The 21889-nt window shown below is 38.1% G+C and overlaps 1 protein-coding gene across 2 annotated transcripts in view; it reads right to left on the reverse strand.

Annotated features, from left to right (window-relative positions):
* LOC117425144 (genetic suppressor element 1-like) overlaps nt 1-21160 on the reverse strand; it is a 239632-nt gene extending 218472 nt beyond the window's left edge. The window contains exon 1 of one of the 2 annotated variants that reach the window (XM_034041843.3): nt 18351-21160. In XM_034041843.3, the coding sequence (XP_033897734.3) occupies nt 18351-20780 (2430 nt within the window). In that variant the 5' untranslated portion in view covers nt 20781-21160. The remainder of the gene's footprint in view (nt 1-18350) is intronic. The other variant, XM_034041842.3, reaches the window with a different exon arrangement.
* Between the last annotated feature and the right edge of the window lie 729 nt (nt 21161-21889).

Below are 21889 nucleotides of genomic sequence, written 5' to 3' on the forward strand. Positions count from 1 at the left end.
ACAAAATAGCATTAAAACACATGTAAATGTTAAAACTTTAACATATTGAGAATGTTTGTTACCAATCAGAAGCCCTCCATCACTTTTTTATGAATGACTGCAGCACGTATTTGTGTAGAAGCCTGTTGTGTGTGTTTAATTAATCTAAATCAGGGGTGTCAAACTCCAGTCCTCGAGGGCCGCAGGGTCTTCTGGTTTTCATTCCAACTTAAGCTCTCAATTAACATAATTGATCTAATTATTTGTTCAATTTATTAGCAGACGCCCTTATCCAGGGCAACTTACAATTGTTACAAGATATCATATTATTTTTTTTACATACAATTACTTTTTTTTTTTTTTACACATTATTTTTACATATAATTACCCATTTATACAGTTGGGTTTTTACTGGAGCAATCTAGGTAAAAGTACCTTGCTCAAGGGTACAGCAGCAGTGTCCCCCACCTGGGATTGAACCCACAAACCTCCGGTCAAGAGTCCAGAGCCCTAACCACTACTCCACACTGCTGCCCACTGTTCACTTCAGAAACAGTCGCAAATTAGTCATTTTACAGTTGATAGTTTTAAAAATGTCCTTGATTCAAGGTACACTACCTCTGAAGCATTTTGAGGCCTGAAGAGAAATGTTAAATGTGTCCAGTTAATCAAATAATTAGACCAATTAAGTAATTGAGAGCTCGGGTGGAACGAAAGCCAGAGGACACTGCGGCCCTCCAGGAACTGAGTTTGACCCCCTGATCTAAATAGTGGTGGATATACGGTAATATCATTAAAAGAAAGGTGAAAATCAATATCTATAGCTGTGTGTATGAGTCTTTTTAAACATGTAACACTTGGCTAAGGTTTAATAGTTTAAACTAATACAACTATTAACAGCCCTACCCTGAATAGATATCTTCTCTGCAAAAGGTTTTAGCAATTGTGACAGAGTTGCTTGACATTCAATGTGGGACCAGTCTGTGATATTTAATGAGCAAAGGTTCTGAGTGGGGTACCTTCAGTATGTCTGCATACCCAGTAAATTGATAGCATATGTCCCAATACTTTCTTAATACGTATTAGGGGGTAGAGTACTGCAATATTCCAAGGAAACGGGACACTGGAGAGATTCCAACAATATGGAAGGAGCTGTCATCCCCTGCAGTCAACTCCTTTGATCAGAGATTCCTCCTACAATCAAACACATGGACTTTCGACTAATTGTGGTTCCTCGCAAGAGCGCTTAACTATAGGACAGGGGTTGTGGGTAGATCTGACGAGGTGAAATTCACAACAATCCTTCCGTAATGTTTTTCTAAGAAGGCTGACTCCTACCTCTGGGCAACAGAAGACTGTATCAGAGTCTGCATCAGTGGGCACACTTACCAGTACCCCGGTGGCTCTCAACCCCACGCAGCAGGTGATTGCATTCTTTGATAATAGCGGGGGAAAGAGAATAATAAAAAACGGAGAATGATAATCTAAAATTGACAAGGCTGGATGCATTTATGAAAAAAAATATATACCTGCAATGTAAATGTATGCAATTATCCCTTATAAAAGTTTACCACAGTCATATAGTAAGATTTATAATGTTTACCAATGCTTTACCAGTGTCACCCACCTGGGATTGAACCCATGACCCTCTGTTCAAGAGTCCAAAGCCCTAACCACTACTCCACACTGCTCTCCCTGTTTTACTTTGGTATACTGTATTTTATAAGGGATGTTTCAGATATAGTTTAAATGTATGGGCTCAGCTGTTTATGCAAAATAAACTATTTTAAATCTCTCTATAGATATCACTATATAAGAGAAATTACAGAAAACAGGTTAGCTACATTCATCTCCCACTATACAGTAACTATAAATACAAAATGATATCAGTGGTGGATCACCATGACCTACATCTGCCATATGTGTGGCACGTGTACATGAGAGACAGACAGGCATCTCCTTAGACTGTAACTCTCTCAATGACATGAGCAAAAGATTGCCCTAACCAAAATCCATCACAATTAGATAAAAGGTTCTATAGATATCCGTAAAAATGTAAGTGGACAATTTTGCTCGTTTGTGCCAAAGAATGTCCTTACAACGTTTCATCTTTGTTTGAGAAGCAACTCTCTAGATATGTCACCTACATCGTTAGCACTCTGGTATCTATGTTGCTATTAAATAACTCCTACATCTTGCAAGTCTAAGAGGGTTTAATTAAATCCCTTTTTACTTGACATCAGCACATTTCTGTAAAATGACTTGCACTTTAGAAGCCTGTGTACTTCAATGATTGTGACTGATTAGGCCGTTCAGGGTAGCAATCTCGCCAGCAAGTCTGGGGCTTGAAACAAAACCTCTTTTTTTTTCTAAAGCAACAAAGTAGAAACACATTAGAAAAAGTAGAAAAACTGATAATAAAGACACAAGATTCACACGCACAATATATGTATGCATAGTTTCAGGGTTTTCCACTACTGAGTACAATTATTTACTTTTACTTCAAAAGGCCCTGTTTGCAAATTGGTGGAAGAATGTCTCGTTGACATACATTTAACCTTCGTTTGGCCAAAAAAACAAAGGGGGGGGGGGGGGGAGCTGGCGTCCAGATTTACTGAACATTTTTTTGGCATCCCTGCTCGCAGATTCTGGCCGCAAGCCCGACTCTGAACCAAACTTAAACAAACTCCTGTTGCAGCCATCTGCTCGGCTTTACAATAAATCAAACAATCTGTTGAGCCGTGGGTGATCAAGTTTCCATCTGCGCGGCCGCCCGCTCGCCTGCCTGGAGCCTTCACTTGCCTCCACCAGCCAAAAGGGGCCTGGCAACATGTGGCCTTGCTAATTCCTAAAGGAAAGAAACAGGACCCCTGGCTCCTAACTCAAACCAAGTGCTATTTTTACAGTGGCCAACAAAAAAAAAAAAAACGAAGGCGGCTATTCTTAGTGGTCCCTATTTTGTATGTTTTTCACTTTTAATCATAAAATCAAAATAATATTTCATTCTGTATCACTCAATATTTATTTTATATAGCGCCTTTCATAGTGGACGACCATCACAAAGCACTTTAAAAGATAGTGAGGAACAATGCATAATATATTAAATATAGTGAAATACAGGGCTTAGTACATTAAATACAAACAGTAAAAAACTATGCAAATACACAAATACAGGCAAGCCAGTCAGAGGACTTCAGCTTACGGCAGCAGCGTGGAGTAGTGGTTAGGGCTCTGGACTCTTGACCGGAGGGTCGTGGGTTCAAGGTACTTTACCTAGATTGCTCCAGTAAAAACCCAACTGTATAAATGGGTAATTGTATGTAAAAATAATGTATATAAAATAGTGTAATTGAGGGTAAAAATAATGTGATATCTTGTAACAATTGTAAGTCGCCCTGGATAAGGGCGTCAGCTAAGTAATAAATAATAATAATAATAATATTACATGCAGTGACATCAAACTCAGACCAACGTGAATAAATCACAACCCTATCACCTCTGGAGGCCTGGTTTTGAATCCAGTTTGAATTCTGTGGGTTCAATCTAACCCCCAGTGGACATTTAACCACATCACTTTCAGCACAATTACCTGTTGTGCCATTTTTTTTATTTATTTATTTTTTACACAGGGATGTTAAGGTTAGGTCTGAGGCGTGCTTGCAGAGCTGTGACGGGAAGCCTGTCATCACCGTACCTGACTTTAGCCAGTGCCAATATCCTTCTATTTTCATACTCACTAAAAAAATCAGCAGTTCAAAAAAGAATATGTCTGTCTCAGCAAAGACTAAGGAGAATGTTGATGTGTATAATTCAGTCCTGTCACTGGAAAGCAAACACCATAGAAACCCTTTGCTACGAACCTAGAGAGCCAGAGTGACAAGCAACAAACACCCAAACACAATATACTGTAATAGACATTTCTTTAACTTGGGTTACTGATAGCTGATTCAGCATGCTTTAATGTAATTCGCTTCTTTTAATGTATAAACTTACTGTATAGTCACTTGATACCGGCATATGTATTCCCCCCCGCCCGCCCGCATACATTTTTATAATACATTGAGGATAGTTTACAGAGCGCTTTGTAATATGGGAATGTCATTAACATTGTGTAAGGCCAGGATTAGAAATGCAAGCCTGTATTATGTTGCATTGTAATAAACTGACTTGCTAAAATGATGCGCAGGTGTCAGCTTCCAGGTAATCTGCAGAGGCAACACAGAGCCTGCAAGGTTTTGTGGTTTGAGGAGGAAGAAGTATTGTGTTGTATTGTAAATTGTCTGTGAAACTGCAGGAGTGAACAATTGTAGGTTTGGAAAGGTGCCACTGAAAGTTTTGAAATATTAAACCTTTCGTAAAGTAGCTTTTGTGTTTATTGAAAATGATATTAAGCGAAACTGGCTGTACATTGTATGCAAAAAAAAAAACGATACTTCAGTGTAAACAAAATATCTGGTTTTGGGTTAATAGGGTGTGGTTACAGAAAATGTTTTTTTTTTTGTTTTGTTTTTTTTAATTATTATTAAGGCATTAAACGTGTGGCTTGATTAGGATATCCTCCCTGGTCATGTAGAATTGTGCATGTTACAGCAGTGGCCAAAGGGGATTTTTCAGAGTGTGTCAAGAAAAATAATAGCAACATGTGTATAAGCCAGCAGGGGTGCACAGTACTGTGGCTTTAATCACTCAGACAGGTATTTATCAGTCTGTGCTTCTCTTATGATGTCATTGCATTGCTATGAAACTATTCCTGTGGTTCTAATTCTCCGTCACATGACCTGGATGATACACATTGTCAAAGGCTTATGTCAACCTTGGGGACAGACTGCTATAAAGAAATATTTCCTACTGTGCGTGACTTATAAAAATACTTGAATGCATTGTGGTGGGCTGTAATGGATGGAAAATCTGAATCTTTATCTCAACCCTATATATAATTTTACAGCTCAGTTTTCGATCATGACATTCATTTAATAAACCATACATTCATATTGTATCTGTATGAACAATTACAGTGCTGAAGCTGTAGTGTTCAATCCGTCTGTTAATCCTAAAAAAGGCCCTCCCTACTGTTTGCAATATTTTTCAGACATAAATGCACAAATGAGACTCACATACACAGTTAACTGTTTGTTTGCATATCTGCAGTACGCACATTGATATTCTCACAATAGTGGTTTTGTAGCTGGATCTGCTGCTGTTTAGATCAAGTATCTCAGCTTGTCTCTGTAGATAACAATCACAATCCTCAGTTAAAAGCCCTGAACCTCCTCTGCCTGCTGGATTTGAAGTCCCATGTGTGAAGTTTCAAGCTATACAAACCCCTCCTAAGAACTGAACCTCATAACTCAACTTCAAAGCCAACGCAAGATTTGGAAAGCAAATGCAATCCCCCCGAATGGCTATTCCCTTTAAGATTAAAAAACATTGCATTTTTTTTTTTTCTTAAATCATTCAAAAGGATCCATATATTCTAAGTGGACACAATTTTAACAAAATAACTTCATAGCTTTTTAATATTATTTGACACACTCATAAGAAACATGTCAAAAGAACTGCCTAATACGCAAATTATTATTATTATTATTATTATTATTATTATTATTATTATTATTATTAATAATAATAATAATAATAATAATAATAATAATAATAATATTATGTCAAAGAACAGAGTGAGAAAACGCTATCCAGATAGAACCACAACAACCAATACTGTAAAGTAAAAAAAAAAAAAAAGCCAATATAATTTAATAGATTTACATAATTTTCATTTTTTTATATTTTCAAGGTGTGGAAATAAGTGACTTTTTAAAAACTTTTTAAAGCTTATCTGACAAGTAATATTGAGGCAAACTGGTCATGACCTAATGATTGATATGGCCATCTAGTGAGAACTGAGGGAAGTGCACCCAGCACCTTTATGTACTATAGATATTAACTGTGGTAGGGATTTAAAAGACAAGCTCGTTTGACACACTCTCTCTTGTGAATTCCATCTTGCAGTGCTAACTGGAGTGAAAGTCACAAGGTAGCAGCTCTTCCTTGAATGTGTAAAACGGATTATTATACAACAACAACAAAAAAAACCACACACACAGCTGGGATTCTGAGAACAGAATGTCTAATGTGCGACTTCACAATGAAATGAATGGTGGTTCACTCGCTCTTTCCATGTCTGTGCGTTAAAAGAATTTGTAAAAACCGTACAATTAAAACCTTTTTCATTGTTATCGTTTATAATGTATTTGGAATGCAAGCGTTCAATTATATTGACAACATTCACATTTTCAGAGTAGTTTCAGCAGACTAAAACTAGCAAAAAGCTATTATATAGCTGCTTCTTGTTTTTTTTTTTTAGACTGGTACAACTGTTTCATTGCTCACAGAAAACCTGTTTTTGGCTTTGCACTAGCTTTAAAAACAGGGACCACCAATGACTACATCAGGAACACTTAAAGGGTTAGTTAAGCAACTTCAAAAACACCGCCCAGTTTCAGTTTACTAGCTGAAAGCACTGAGGTCAAGTGGCACCCTTAGGTCACACATTGTTTCAGGGGTCGAAGTGGGATTTTAAACCAGACTTCTTAAGTGTGTGGTCTTAATGCTGAGCTGAGCAGGTGTGAAGTAGCCAGGGTCAGTGTTGTTGGAAAAGGCTCACACTTATTGTAAAAAATACTCAAATATTCATACTTTATGGTGTTTAAGTACTAGTCAGGGCCACATCCTTATAATTTACCACAGTAAAATTATAGAAAAGTGTAGTAAAGCATAGTGAAAATATGAAGCACGGTCAAGCGGGATAAAAACCATGGCAAACCAAGGTAACATCTGGTAAATGCATACTATAAGCACATTTATAACTCTTAAACACTCTATAGTGTTGAATTTAGAAATACTACAAATAGCTTGAATGTCTTCCAACTCTTGAAAAAGACTTCTAGTCAAAATGTTTGAATTTAAGTTTAAGTATTTCTAAATATAAACACATTCTGGAAACTGCTAAATTACTGTGCACATTTGGTATATTTTTAAAAGAGCAAACTTGAGCAAGATGGCGCATTGCACTGCATTATTTATTTTCAAAACCATTATATTTACGTTTTTTAAAATATAATTTTTTTTAAATTTTTTTTATATAAACTGTATTAAAACAGCCATAAGTGTTAATTTCCCTATGTGACCATTTCATTCAGTTTTACTGTAAATGCAAGGACAAGGTATTTAGGAGGACACTTCCTGTCTAACTTCCTGTTAGAGTAATTGTGTTGTTGTGTTGGGTTAATCATTTTAAAGGGCAGAAAAGAAGGATGTAAAACAATCTCCCCCAGCAGAGTTAGGGAACAGCCCTGGGAAAGTTCACGAGCAGAACTTGCAGCTGCCAGAAAAATAGCAAGCTGTGGCCTGTGGGCAAGAAGCTGTGACACAAGCTCTTCACAACTCACACAGGAAAAGCACAAAGCAGCCACTGAAACTCGACCACACATTTAAACCAATTCCAAGTGGAAAATCCAAGTCAGGACGAGCAATCTCTCTGAAATGGGCAATTCTGTCAAACAAAAAAGGACAACTTATTTTGACCCTTCCATGATGTGCCACTGAGGGCTGTGGTCCCTCACAAGTGCCAAGATAACAGGATGCCAGGCTGTCTGGGGAGGCGATGCAAATCGCTCTTTGAAACGGGATGATGGAATGATTTTGTCTTTTTTTTGTTTGTTTTGAGGGGGATAACTTTAGCACATTATTTCAATAAAGTCAGCTGACTTCAAGTACATTTCAAAATATCAAGACATTCCAAGAAATTGCACTGCAATATTGTATCACACTTCAAAACTGAATGAATAAATGGGTAGGACAGATAATGAATTAGTGTTTCCTACAATACATGACAAATAAATACAGTTCAATTCGAAAATCATATATTTGCTGTTACTTTTTACTTTAATAATTTTAAAACTATATCAAGTTTTCTCTGTACTTGCTGTTCTTCTTTGTATTATGCATGTTGCAAATTATTTTTGTTTTGAGTATTTTTTTCATTATGTTTTCCTGAAACACTTTCAGTTGTGGTCAATAAAAATATCAGGACTTTTGCATAAAATATCAAAAGAATCTTCATTGTGTTTAAAAACGAATCTTACAACAGGATTGTCTGTACTGTTAAAGTTGCTGTGTGAAGTATGGCTTTCAATTAGCACTAATCATGGGCTACCTAGTCTAAGGTAATATTAGGTAGTCCAAGACCAGTGCTAATCAGGGTTTGTGAACTAAATACAGCACATGTACATTGTATCAAATGTTTTTGCCCCCATGCCACTCTTGACCTCATCTTCCTGTGAAGATACTGTCACTTCACAGTCTGTGCGGTTTCCATAGCTTCACTGTGGCCCTAGTTCCCAGATGCCTCTCATTTCAATCCACCTGTCCTTTCACATAGTTGAATACCAACATCAAGTTAGAATGAGATTTTCCAAAGCGGTTGCCGTTAAAAAAACAGATTGTGTGCTCCAAAAGGAAACCAGCTCTGTTTTTATACCCTCCCATAAAAACACACTCAGTTATTCTTAGCGGTCTTCATAGCTTTCCAAGTATGGGGGAGCCAAGTAAATCTTTATGAGCAAGATTGTGCTTTTCGTTTTTTTCTTCCTCTTTAAATATAATATAATTTAATATAGTGTTGGAGGGTGTGGATTTATGATATGTGGAATTAAGAACAATTAGAGTGGTTGTTCTCCCTTGCTCAAAGCTGACAGAAAACTTACATTTGGAATTCAAACGAAAGTTGGTAGGGAGAACTTCGAACAGACATTTGAGAGAGAAAAAATAAATGCAATGGAATTTTAGGCTTGCAAACTTTCTTGTTCATTTCACCTGAAGAGTGAAATTGTCCCCACCCATTTAAGGCTATTTTTCCTGTCAGTAACCAGCCATCTGCTTCCCCTATTGACTGACATGCTTTGCAGCCAGCATTTGCTCAGAAGACACCTTTGCGATCAAATGACCTAGGAAGTGAAGCGGTAACAGATTTTCTAGAAGGCAAACGAAACAAACTGAGAACTTTCTTTTACATAGTGTAGTACCCTATGTCAAATGTAATATATAATATATGGTTTTCTTTTAAAACTGCACATTTGAGATCTTTATACTGAATAGAAGTGCACAACAAGTACGATTAATGAAACTATTTTGTTAGCTACTGTACAAACACTTAACATTTGAAGGAAATTACACAAGGTATATAAAAATGGTGATCAATTGTCAGTCTGTATGATACTGTGTATCTTTAGGTTAAATAGTACGAGGTATTGAATTCAATGTATTAGAAGTTTAAACCACAGGCAATCATGTATGAACATACCAGACTAAGGCAGAGTAATGTTTGTATTTCTTGGTGACAAGCCATCTCACATGGTTTTCCTATCCTAAGCTTATATTACTATATGGTTTTCCTGTACAGGGCTTCTGATTTTGGCAAAGTTTTCATGTCATCCTCATATAGCAGCTGTATACAAACATGGTGTCCTCCATGGTGCTTTTTCTAAAAACATGATAGGACTTACAAAGACAGGAGCTTGGGGTCATTCCCTACACCCCTGGAGGTCTTGAAACTGCTGGGAATATTTGGGTCACTTGGTCAAAGAGATATGGGGAACTTGAAACAAACTATGAATCACACTATCCCAATGTAGACTTGAAACATCTGGCAGTGATGTGTCAAAACATTAGTTAGGAGCCAGAGTCAATTCTTTCCAAGACTGATTCATACCCTACTGTTCTAAAGAGTACCACTGCAGCACTGCTTTTGACACCAATTCTAGTTTTATTGTACACATTTTCTACCAGTCAAGCAGTGAACCTCTTTTAACCCTTAACCTGAAGGGTATTTTTTTTTCTAAAATTATTATGAATTAGTCATTTAGCAGGCGCTTTTATCCAAAGCGACTTACAGAGACTTGGGGGAGAACTATGCATCATCAACTGCTGCTACTGCAGAGTCACTTACAATAGGACCTTGGTTTTACATCTCATTCCTTTTTCAGAATGTTACCATTAATACCAAGTTTTTGTTCTCTGAATATCTCAGAAACCCTGTAGTCACTCTATACCGACACTGTTTAATAATAAAATAGGAACAAACATAACTTCACTTCCTTTTAAAGACAAAAATACACTAAAGGGACTCACACACACTGTCAGAGATGTTGATGCTCACAAAGTCCCTTTCTGTTAATCGTTGAAACAATGGAAGTATTTAGATCTGCCAACGCATAGATGTGAAAAGACCCCCCTGTATTTCTCAGAAAGGTGTTGTAACCCTTTCAACTACAACATAACCCAAAATGCAGGTTAACCATTAACAAAAAAACAGATTTTTTTTTTTGACATGTTAGTAAACAGTTAATAAACTAAAAAAGCTCCAAGCAAAATAAAGTGCAATCATGTATGGTACTTAAATGTTATGGTCATAAAAATAAACAAACTTGAGTTTACAAGGCAAATGGCAATGCCAATATGAAGCACACAATGTGGCAACTCTGCTTACCAGATTTCAGTGCTCTGTGACCAATATCTTCCACCATTGCTGTTTAGTCCTCCAGTAACTGTATAACCCCTGGGCACCAAACAATTTGCAGCTATGTGGGTGTAAAAAAAGGTTACTGGTGTGTTGGACACATGGAAGATATGTAGTATCAGCAGGTACATGAGACAATGGAGTCAGCTGTTCTACAGTCCATTCCATATGCCTGATCATCACATGTAAATCAAGGTATACAATGTGCTTTGTTCATCCAAATTCCAGTCTCACTGTAACGTAACCTTTACTGTTCTTACTGGAGTCACATTTCATACACTTTGTTAGTCAGCTGATTAGTCAGTAGTTATGGAGAAGAGCGTTGAAAAAAATGAAACAATTTCTCAAGGCAAATTTTGTATGATTCCAGGAACCAAATGGAATCGAACCAAAAAATGTGAGACTTAGATGAAACAGAGTAATTACATCCAGCTTATTTGTCAGTATGCAATGTAAGGCCAAATAAAAAAGAACAATTTTGTGTCTTAGTGGGTTTTGGATTAACTTCTTACCCCCTACATATAAAATAAAATGGATTTAGCGTTTATGAAAAGTCAAGGTGACATGTCATTGACAAACTGGGTTTCCCCTCTGCGAGCGCACCTTGGTGTCTGTTTTTCATATTCTTTGATCATTTAGCCTTCTGTGCACTTGCGTTTGTTGACATTCAGTTTTGTTTACATTCCCTAAAGGTAGTTTTCACTGTTGGGAAGCACGCCTGAAAGCGGTATGCCACAGATAACGTTTAACCTAACCACGTTTTTCAACATGGCCTCATTAAACACATACATAAATGAATACATGAACACAATAAAACTGTATCGGATCATTCACATTTCAGACAGTCTCTCTCTACCATGCTTCTATTTAATGACAAATTCAGAAGATACTCTAAAGAGAGAAAAAAAGGGAGCAGGGGACCAGTAGTCCTGTAAACATAGGTCCCCTGGTGGGAAATTATGAAAAAAGTTTGCTCTGTTCTCCCTGTGAAAAGTGTGAGAGAGGAAAAATAAACATTGTTTTATTGCCACTACCCTGTCCAGTCATTAAAAGCCTTTTGCTCCTTGGTGCCAGAACACTCCACAAGCCAAAACAGGAATAAACACCTCACGCTGTGAAACTCATTTCAGGGCTTGCATTTCTGATGTGCTCTCTGTCTGTAAACAATATGTGTTCCATTTGCACAGAGTACATTCATTCAGCTTTGCTCTGAATTAACAGTTCATCTATAATAAAGCAGAGGGAAACGGGCTTGGCCCTCGACCAACACTGCGAAAGAAATGCTGTATTCAGAGACTGGGAACCTACATGTAGCTGCCTGTGGCTGCCAAGTCTCCAGCACTGCATGGGAGACTCATGCATTACATTCACTGGCCCATTGTCTGCTTTCATCTAATTTGTAGCAAAAGCCTTCCTGCTCCTTCTTACTTCAATAGGTAATTGTGGAATTCACAGTAAGATTCACATTCACACATAATCAGGAATCCTTAGAGCTACAGAGCCAGCAGGCTGTGGTTTGAGTTCAAAAGGTTAGTGGTGATATAAAGGTGCAAAGTGGATCTTCATAGGCTTCCCTGTAACCACATGTTGCATGCTTTGGGAACAAATAGAAAGATGTACTGGGTATTGCTGTCTGTTTCTGTTTAGATGCGTAATTATGGTGTCTGATTATAATGCGTCTCTAGTTAGACATTCAGCCTCCATATATAAAAAAAATAAAAACACTGACTACTGTCGGCTGGGGAGTCCTTGGCTCACCGCACACCAGCGACCCCTGTCAACATTCAGATTAGACAGGGGAATCACGTATTCATATCAGTTCTTAATCACATTTATTAATTATCCAAGAACCATTTGGTGGACTGTTATCTGATTGTGTGTTCTTTACTCGTGACTTTGTATATGTTTTTCATTGAATGGCATGCTGTTTATATTTAAATTATTCTTTTATTGGACAAACATATAGACATTGAAAAAATACTAGCTTTCAAGATCAAGTACTAGGGTGGCTACACTGAAACATGTATTCATTATCCAAAGGTTAGACATTTTGAATTATGTCTAAGCGTTTAAATGTTCTCAGAAATATGATTGTAAAATGTAGATATTGTCCTTAGTGTTTATACAGTAGTAACTATACATTGTAATGTTATGTATTTAATATTCATTATTTAGTCATAATCTATTCATTAGCGTTGTACATATGCAGTCTTATACACTATTGGAGTGCTTATTGTTAAGTGGTTACCAACATTCCCCAATATGTTAAAACATTTAAACTTGTTTCAAACGTTTAGGTTAAATTAAACGTAATCCAACACCCTTACCACATACTGTAGGTCCATTCATCAGGTAAACATGGATTTGAGAAGAACTAGGTATGCAGAAAGCATAGTAAAAAGATTTACGTTTGCAATTATGTGTGGGTTTATGTGAAGGGGAAGCTGGATAACTTATGTCAAGTACATTTCTGTTATACATTATGCAGGAAATTATATTTTGAGCGTACGTAAACAATAGAACTTTATTTAAAAACATAAGTATAAAATTGTCAATATAAAACTTTTAAAAATACCTCTGTAAGGCTTGAGGAGATTGCCCTCTCTGTACAAGACCTTACTGCCTCAGTGGGCTTTATCATTCAATTATGACAGGACATTAACCCCAGATCAGTACCTTTCTTCAGATTTCATGGCATGCTTTAGCTGTAGCCTTCAATGAAGACGCTGACTAGACACCTGTACACAGCTAGACTGCACAGACGGCAATGTAGATGACAAGACTTTGATAAGGCCTGTGTAGGAATGTGTGAACCAGATGGTTCAAAGGAGAGTTATGTCTCACCTACACGTGAACTGCAGGCCTTGTTCAGCCTTGAGCACCCAATAGGACTGTCAGTTCTTTTTCTAACTCTCTATCTCTAATACAAGTGACCTTCCTGTCAAACACCTTCACAGCTGGCGCTGAAATACCAAACATTACAAAAGGAAATGCATAACAGAATTTAGGGTTATTGGTCGTTTTCTACAGTCATCCCTAACATAAGAGTAAAAAAATACTATTGGGATGCTAAACCATTACTGTGTTAGCCAGCAAATTAACCATAGTAGGACCATTAACTGACCCTTACTAAATCACTTATATAATAATAATAATAATAATAATAATAATAATAATAATAATAATAATAATAATAATAATAATAATTATTATCATTTGCCTAAAAGATATACATTTTTAATCATTATATCAATACTTCAACTGGATATATGTTTTCTGCTGGTTTTTAAAAAAAAAAAATGAATGATGTCCTTAATTCTCCAAAAAGCTTTTTGTATCTATTTGTAATAATAATAATAATAATAATAATAATAATAATAATAATAATAATAATAATAATAGGCATGAGGAAAGAAAGCATATATACGTAGAGATAGAGATAGAGAGACAGGAGAGAGATAGGTTCCCAGTAGACCAGAAAGCTCCACACAGCTCGAGTCAACCTCATACAATACTACATGATGTAAAACAAAATCACGTCAGGGGGGCTAGTGGTTTCGAATTGATTTTTCTCTGCACTATTCTCTTTGACATGTACAGTATAGCAACATTCCTCTGGGCTTAACACTACTCCTTTCAGTTATTAGTGGCCTTTGACAGTCATCTCCATTACCCCATGATGATGAGATATGTTAACCTCCAAATCAGTCAGCAGCAACTTTTGTCAGCTCTACAGCGTTGTCAGACAGCAGTGTTGAACATCTCAGGGCACCTTATACCCACACTAACAGTTACCCTACAGTTATTTTTATTCTGAAAGAAGTCCTACAATTCTGTTTTCAATGCGACAGTCAGTAAAACTCAGTCGAGTACCCCCACTCCCACCCCCTTGCAATTCTGGGTAGCTCAGGGCTACCAGATACACATTTAAATGAATCTACAGCCCCAGGCTCCATTCATTAAACACAATTTATTTGATAAAGCACTGTAAATAGAACACCAAATCCTTCACTCCTGCGTGAAACCCTGATTAATGTGGCTAGCACACTTGGACATCAGCCAACATCAACCCAGAGAAGGAAACCCAGTTCCTTTAGAGAAGGCAGCCACTGTACTTTACTGGCAGACATGATGGGGTCACTCTCTTCTGGGGGCCCTGCTGTTGCTATGCATAGACAATGACCGATGACTGGTTAAGGAAGAATTCCTCTTGCCTGATGTCCTGGGGACTTGTGGTAAATTATATTTGAGCAAAGAATATATTTACCTATTTTTTTCATTGTGTTTAGTTGTCCATGACAATGTATTGTGGCATTTAAAGAGTAAGTAGTTAAAAACTACATTTTCTTACTTTCTTTCTTCTTTGCAATAGAAATTTGGACTGCCTTTGTCAAATATCAACAGCATGCCTATATAAAACATTTATCGTTGTATTAGGCAGTTTTGGCCTGGTTGGTTTCCTTTGCACAGTTTTCTACAACAGCTGGATTGAGTCACCTGCCAATTGAGTCATCATCCCAACATGACCACTCTTCACACTTTCCCTTGAGGCACATCTGCTGCAGAGTGTACCTGTGCTAAAGTACAGGAAATGTATATCATTGCACACATACAACATGGCATTCAACTGGGTCACCTGGATTGCATGAAACAATCCTACTTAGCAATTCAACATATTTCTTATTCTCCCTTAGGCAGATCTTTACTGAAGCTACTATCCACAGACAGATGGGTTTTTTGTACCATTACCATAAATATGCATAATTCACCATACTTGACTGTGCTTTTACCAAAAAGGGTTACCACAGGAAATGTTTTATAAGGGTAGATACATTATGCCAGCTGCATGTGTGCTGGGTTTCTTTATAAGGCAACATGTCACATCTCTCCAAAATGAATATCTAAGCAGCACTCATGTGTCGCCATATCACATTTCATTTTGAGACTGTAGATGTTATGTGAAACAAATAAAAAAGCCACTCTAATCATATCAGAAAAAAAATATGAACAAGTCTGTTTCATACCAAAGGCAAGCACTACACTACCACGTTGTCGCTTCAGGCACCATGTCTTTCTCATTACAACACTATATACCAGTCCATGGTGCATTCAATTAAAAAGTTCCAGAATTCCACAGGTAATGTTCTGTAACAAGAGAAATGCAGGAAAGGTAAAAAAAAAAAAAAAGGGGGGGGGGGCATGCGACAACTCCTTCAGAATATATTAAAATAATTGTATGTATATTAAAACTACTGGTAAATATCACACTTAATTAGTTATCAAAATGCAGAAGTGGTCGTCAACTTATTTAATGCTCTCTCTCTCTCTCTGAATAGATCTCTTTCAGTGGAAATGAATGTCAAGGGAAAGAACTTTAAACAAGTGGGTCTGTTTTTAATTGGTGAAATGTAGCACTGTCTCCTGCACGAAATGCTCGATCTCTTCAAAAGGCAGGCCGTTGTCAGCAATACTTAAATCCTTCTTCATTTTTTCTTCTCCCGATAACAAATGTTCCAGGAAACAGAGGAAGCAGATGTGTGCCTTATAGTGACACAAAGGCGATGACAGAGCAGCTCTGCAACAGATCACGTGTCATTCCACGATGGAGCACCTGTTTCCCAGTCCCAGTTACATTTCCAAAACGATGAAGTCATGCAGTTTGCAGTAAGGCCACAGTGACTTCATCTTCAGTGCTTGTTTTACCCAGCCTGTGAGACACTGCTGCCCCTTAACTAAGCCGACACATCCTCCGACAGGTAAAATAAAGTTTATTCAGAATGGTTCACCTAAAAGACATTTGGTAGTGCTTCCCCTCGTGCCTAAAGGGGTGAGCCATGACTTTAAAAGTTTTCTTCCAAGGCTTTACAATGTTTTTTTGCTAAAATATTTTTATTCATAACTTTTTTTTTTTGCTAGTACAACTCTATATTCCGTAGTTCCAGACAAATCACAACACAGAAATTTGAATAATATTTTTTTTTATGCAAACATACAGTGTGAAAGATTTTCCTCAAACACACTTATTTAAAGGGTCCACCACCTGGCAAACTGGATGAAGCTGGACGCACTCCATAACAAATAGTATCAAGGGGCAGTTACAAAGGTGAAGCGGGGGAAGGCAGAGGGATGCAAATGCATTAGATTCAAGGTAGGGGATACTAATCCGTTTATTTTTCTCTGACGCAAAGATTGGATGACATAATGTGAGCAGGGACAGTCTGTCTTCCGAAAAGTTTTAAGAATTCATAAAAATACCTGCAGTTAGTCAAAGGGAGTGAAATTCACCTACAGCACAGGAAGGGAGGAGTTGTATTTGAAATATATACATAGCCTTAATTAACGCATAATAAACAAGCAAGGAATTAAAAGATCCTCAGTACATAAACTTTGATGCATTTCTGTTAAATTATCAATTACAACCTAAAGACATTTGAAACCGTGAATTATTTCATTTAGTATGCCCTACTGTGCATTCCATTACCCATTTACCATGATTATCCATAGCTGAACTGTTACTAAAATGTGATTTACCAAGGCTTTCTTTTACTGCAGTATACCACACCTTGAGAAGCTTTTACCAGATTATACTGCAGCTAGCAACAAAGACACAAAAAAAACAGGCTTGACTGCAGACCAATCCGCCCACAGTAATTCCTTCGATGGCTCAACCAATAAGACAGAAGAGATGGCTTTTGACAGCTCTTATATTGAAATGTAACAAGGCATAGCTCTTTCCAATGCACAGGGCTACATACATTTTAAGCAAGAACGGTTTAAAATGTGTGTCAAAGTACATTGATTTACAGACAAATACATAGAGGAAACAGGATAGAAAACACATAAGTTAAAACTAGGACAAGTGACAAATTAGGGAATATCAGTTATATATATATATATATATATATATATATATATATATATATATATATATATATATATATATATATTGCATCAGCAGTCCTATTTTGTTGCAAACTGTACATACAGGCACCTGTTAGTTACAGTATTAGACACAATCATCAGTCTAAGACACTCAACTATATTGGAATAAAAAGTAAAGCTGCTCCAATCAGAGAAACGAGGCTACGCTGGATACTGTACAAAAAGGTACTTTCTTTCAGCTTGAGGAAAATGTTATGTTAAACATAAATATTTTGGAACTGGTGAAGAGATCGGAAATTGAGCTGAACATAAACATATATAGCATGTTAAACTGTGGATTATTTCCCAATTTAACTGTCAGGAAAACACAGCAAAGAATCTACGAGACCATAGTTTATAAAGCCAACCTTGCTGGAGCTAAATAGCAAGGTTATAGAAGACATCTGCTACTGTGTAAACAATGTGTCTTTATTGTATTTTTTTGAATGATGTAAACAAAGGTGGTATTTAGAAATGACACAATTTAAATCAATTACTCTAAATAGTCCATGCAACTCAGTACCAGTATCAGATTACATCGTTTAGCCAAATCAAGTCAGTTATAACTCTTAATGAAAAAAAAAGCATAACTAGTGTAGCAAAACCTTCTCATCTGCCGCAAGCTGAATTACCCCTTGGGACCCTCCATGCTGATTAGCTCTACCTCCATCACAGCACTGGCAGGAAAAGAAGTTTCAAACAACTGTAATTCTATCCTGTTTCTATATCTTTCTATCATGCAAGTAAAAAATTATTTCTCAGATAGTCCACTTATCGGTAGTTAATTCTCTTCATTACAGATATCTGACAACTTTCTTACTAACACTTTAAAACCCATCACAATGTTTGTTTCAATTCAATTTTATAGCAGACTTACCTTCTGTCTCCCATGAGGAGAGACGCTGTCCAATAAGCAGTTTTGCTTCATGTTTTGGCCAGCCAATACCACAGCTTTACAATCCACACAAGATCCAATGGTCAATGTTTTCCCATCATCCACCACCAGAGTGTTGCTCACCCGAGGGGCGTACAGAAAGACAGGCAGCCGAGCCACTTGCACCGTTTTTAAACCCAGGCATCTTTTCTTCTCCTGTCTGCAGAAGAAGCACACAAAAGTGTCCACGCTGTACTGCCTGGACCATGGGCTGCTGGTTGGCTGGCTGCCTCGGCCTTCATGTTGAACCCATTGGCCTAACAGGTCATGGTAACACAGCACACAGGTGGACACCAGGCCAGTGGAGTCAGCAGGCTTGGACATGGGTGCGGGAAGATGGACAGTCAAAAAGGGAAAGAAAGGCTCCCTCTCTCCACACCGGCCTGGTGGGTTCACACTGAGCTGAAACTCCCTTCCTGCTGGTAGCTCTACCCCGCACAGGTAACAAACCGAGGTGTGGCCCATTCTGGAAGACTGGTGGCTCAGGCTGCTTGAGTGGGTTGCTGCCCCTGTGACAGCCTGGTGGTACCGACTCAAAAAGCCATTAACCGAGGTGATAAGCTCCTCACTTAGACATGCTTTGTAGGCTACCCATATATCCTCTAAAATGCTAAAGCATGTCTGACAGCAGTGTACCTTCCCGTTCTTAACAGCTCTGGCATTGGGAGGGCGTGGCAGTAGATTTATGAAGGGAAAGTGCATGGTACTCCTTGGGTTGCCATTGAAAACCTTGGAACAGGTCACTATAAGATCTCTGCAGTAGTCTTCGCCACACAGGTAACAAGCTTCACGAGCCGCGGCTTTCTCCAGCTTGTGGTTCTCGCTGTCTCTGGGTGCCAAAACTGAAGTGCCAGCGTTCAAGGGGACCACATATAGGCGCTGCAGAACTGGCACATTTGCCAACTCAAAGCCCTGCCACTGCTGCATGAGGGAGGAATGGCAGCAAGAACATACCAGGGTGCGCCCACCTGGGCTGAGAGGCAAGGCCCCTGGAGGCGGGCTGTGGAGCCACAGAAAGGGGAAAAAGGGCTGGTTTGAGAGTCTCTCCTGTTTCTGCACATACACTTTATGCTGGTTATTTTGGGATAGTTTACTTCCACAGATATAGCAGGCACACTCCTCTGCAGTGCTGTTACTCAGGGACTTTGCTATTACACTGCCAGTCTCCCTTATCTGTCTGTTGAGCGCTATGACATGCTCCCTGCTGCTTGTAATATCAAACACTTTTTCTTGGTCGTCATCGCTGGTTATGTTTATTTCATTGTCTGAGTCAGAATAGCCGCCGCCATGATTACTGTGGCTGCTGTCACTGAACTTTAACAGGTTGTCAACAGCGCCGCGGTCTGAAATGTTCAAGGCGCTTACAGGTGATAACGATGGGGCTGCATCTGCAACATCTGCTGCTTTATGACTTTGCAACAGAACGAGGGGATCCCGAGTACTACAGCTGCTATCGACAGCATGCTGGCGAGAGTCTGGATGCTTGGCATTCTCCTCTGGTAGCCGCTGCTTGTTGCGTATAATGATTCCGTTGTCTTGCACAGGTTTCTCGGCATAGGACCGCTGTGGAAGGAACTCCTGAAACTGAGCCAGCGATACAGACGATTGAGCTGCGTGATTCATACTTTGCACAGAGCGGCCCGGCTGAAGAGCACTATCCGATTTCTGTGCGTCCTGGGCGGCGTAACCACCAACAAGGTACCGGGTTCCCATCGGAGAATCATGGCAGCTTTTTATGTCGTTATATTTTGCAAGTCTTTCTTTAGAAGTTTTGTTGCTAGTGGGGATTTTGGTGGACTTTTCTTTATGCGCCACTGGTCTGTCAACAAAATCAAGCTCTTGCTCGGACATATTCTCGTTATCAGAAAGGGATGAAAAGTCAGAATCATGTGCGTCACAATTTTGGCTACTCACGCTCATCCTTCTTTCCAGGTCGTAAGAGATGTTCCATTCTTGGGGAATCCTTCTTGAGTCACACTGATAGGGTCTTTTCAGCCAGTACATTCTCTTTTCTATAGGGGTCCTGGTCCTTTCAAAGGAGTTCCACTGCTCCCCGAGAAAACTCTGACAAACGGCGCATACTGTGACACATCCATCTGGGGTCACTTCTTCAGCCCCCGGCGCTGGCTCCTGGTGCTGCAAAAACGGGAAAAAAGGAACGTTTTCTCTCTGGTAATTAATTTGAAGTTTCAGTTCTTTTCCAGGCGTAACACCCCCACCACAAATGAAGCAATAAACTATCCCAATGCCATTACGGTCGGATCTGGAACTGTTACCGGGCAAAACGCTCTCTTCCCCAGGCAGAACTGCAGCCATGAGTCGGTGTTTTCTGGATATCGGTGTAAATTCTTTATCAACTCGGGGGTCGTTCATTCTTTCATTCAAATCAAAGGTGTTTTCCCAGTCGGTATTTCATTTTAAATATAGTTAATGCCGTTTTACAAATAAAAGCTGCACAAATGTCCCACAGCAGTCCTAAGTGATTCCCAATAGAACCCATGTAGCAGCAACCACTGATAGGATTTATCAAGACAACTGCGTTTTCCAGAAGAATACAATTCGCAAGTTATGACAGGGAATGTTGTAATCTATTTCTGTTCTTGTCCTCCGGATAGTAGTGTCCAAATTTCATTTAAGTTGGAAATATGTGCAATGCGAATCGCAGATCGCCTCTCCTCCAGCTAACTTTCCTGTGCTCTCCAAACTTTGCCTGCTAACTCACTCACACTGTACACAGCGCCATCTCCAATTTACTGGATCAATTTCAGGGACCCACAATGCAACTCCCAGCAGCCAGAAACCATGCTGATCATAAAATAAGCAGGATTGCTCTATCTAGTATTACACAGCCTTTTCTAATACTACAAAATCATGGCCAGCTGTTCTGTAGCGGAGGTGTGATACAGACACCTTTTCCCTCACTTGAGCAACAGGCTTTTTTTTCAAACGTTTTATTTAAACATTTTAAAAAACATAACATAAATACATTTTTAAGCTAAACAAGTTTAATTACGTTTTAATAATTTAGACCTGTTTAGTATTGTTGTTGTTTTGTTAGTTGCCCTGTGTTAGTCGTCATATGAAAGTTTAAAATAATAATAATAATAATAATAATAATAATAATAATAATAATAATAATAATAATAAATACTTAAAAAAGCACAACTCATGCTCAGTTTGTAGGCGATATCAATTGATATAATAATTTGTAGCTATAAAAATACTACTACTACTACTACTACTACTACTTTATTATTATTATTATTATTATTATTATTATTATTATTATTATTATTATTATTATTATTATAATTATTATTATTATTATTATTATTATAAAATGTCAGTAACATACTGCCAGTATCAGTAATATCTCCCATCAGGGCGGTGACAGACACCACCCCCTATATCACCAGAATCTGGTATTCTCATTGAATTACACTAAATAATATTAATACCAAATTTCATGACAATTGGAATAG

Source organism: Acipenser ruthenus, chromosome 20, assembly GCF_902713425.1.
Source record: "Acipenser ruthenus chromosome 20, fAciRut3.2 maternal haplotype, whole genome shotgun sequence".
Taxonomy (NCBI): Eukaryota; Metazoa; Chordata; class Actinopteri; order Acipenseriformes; family Acipenseridae; genus Acipenser; species Acipenser ruthenus.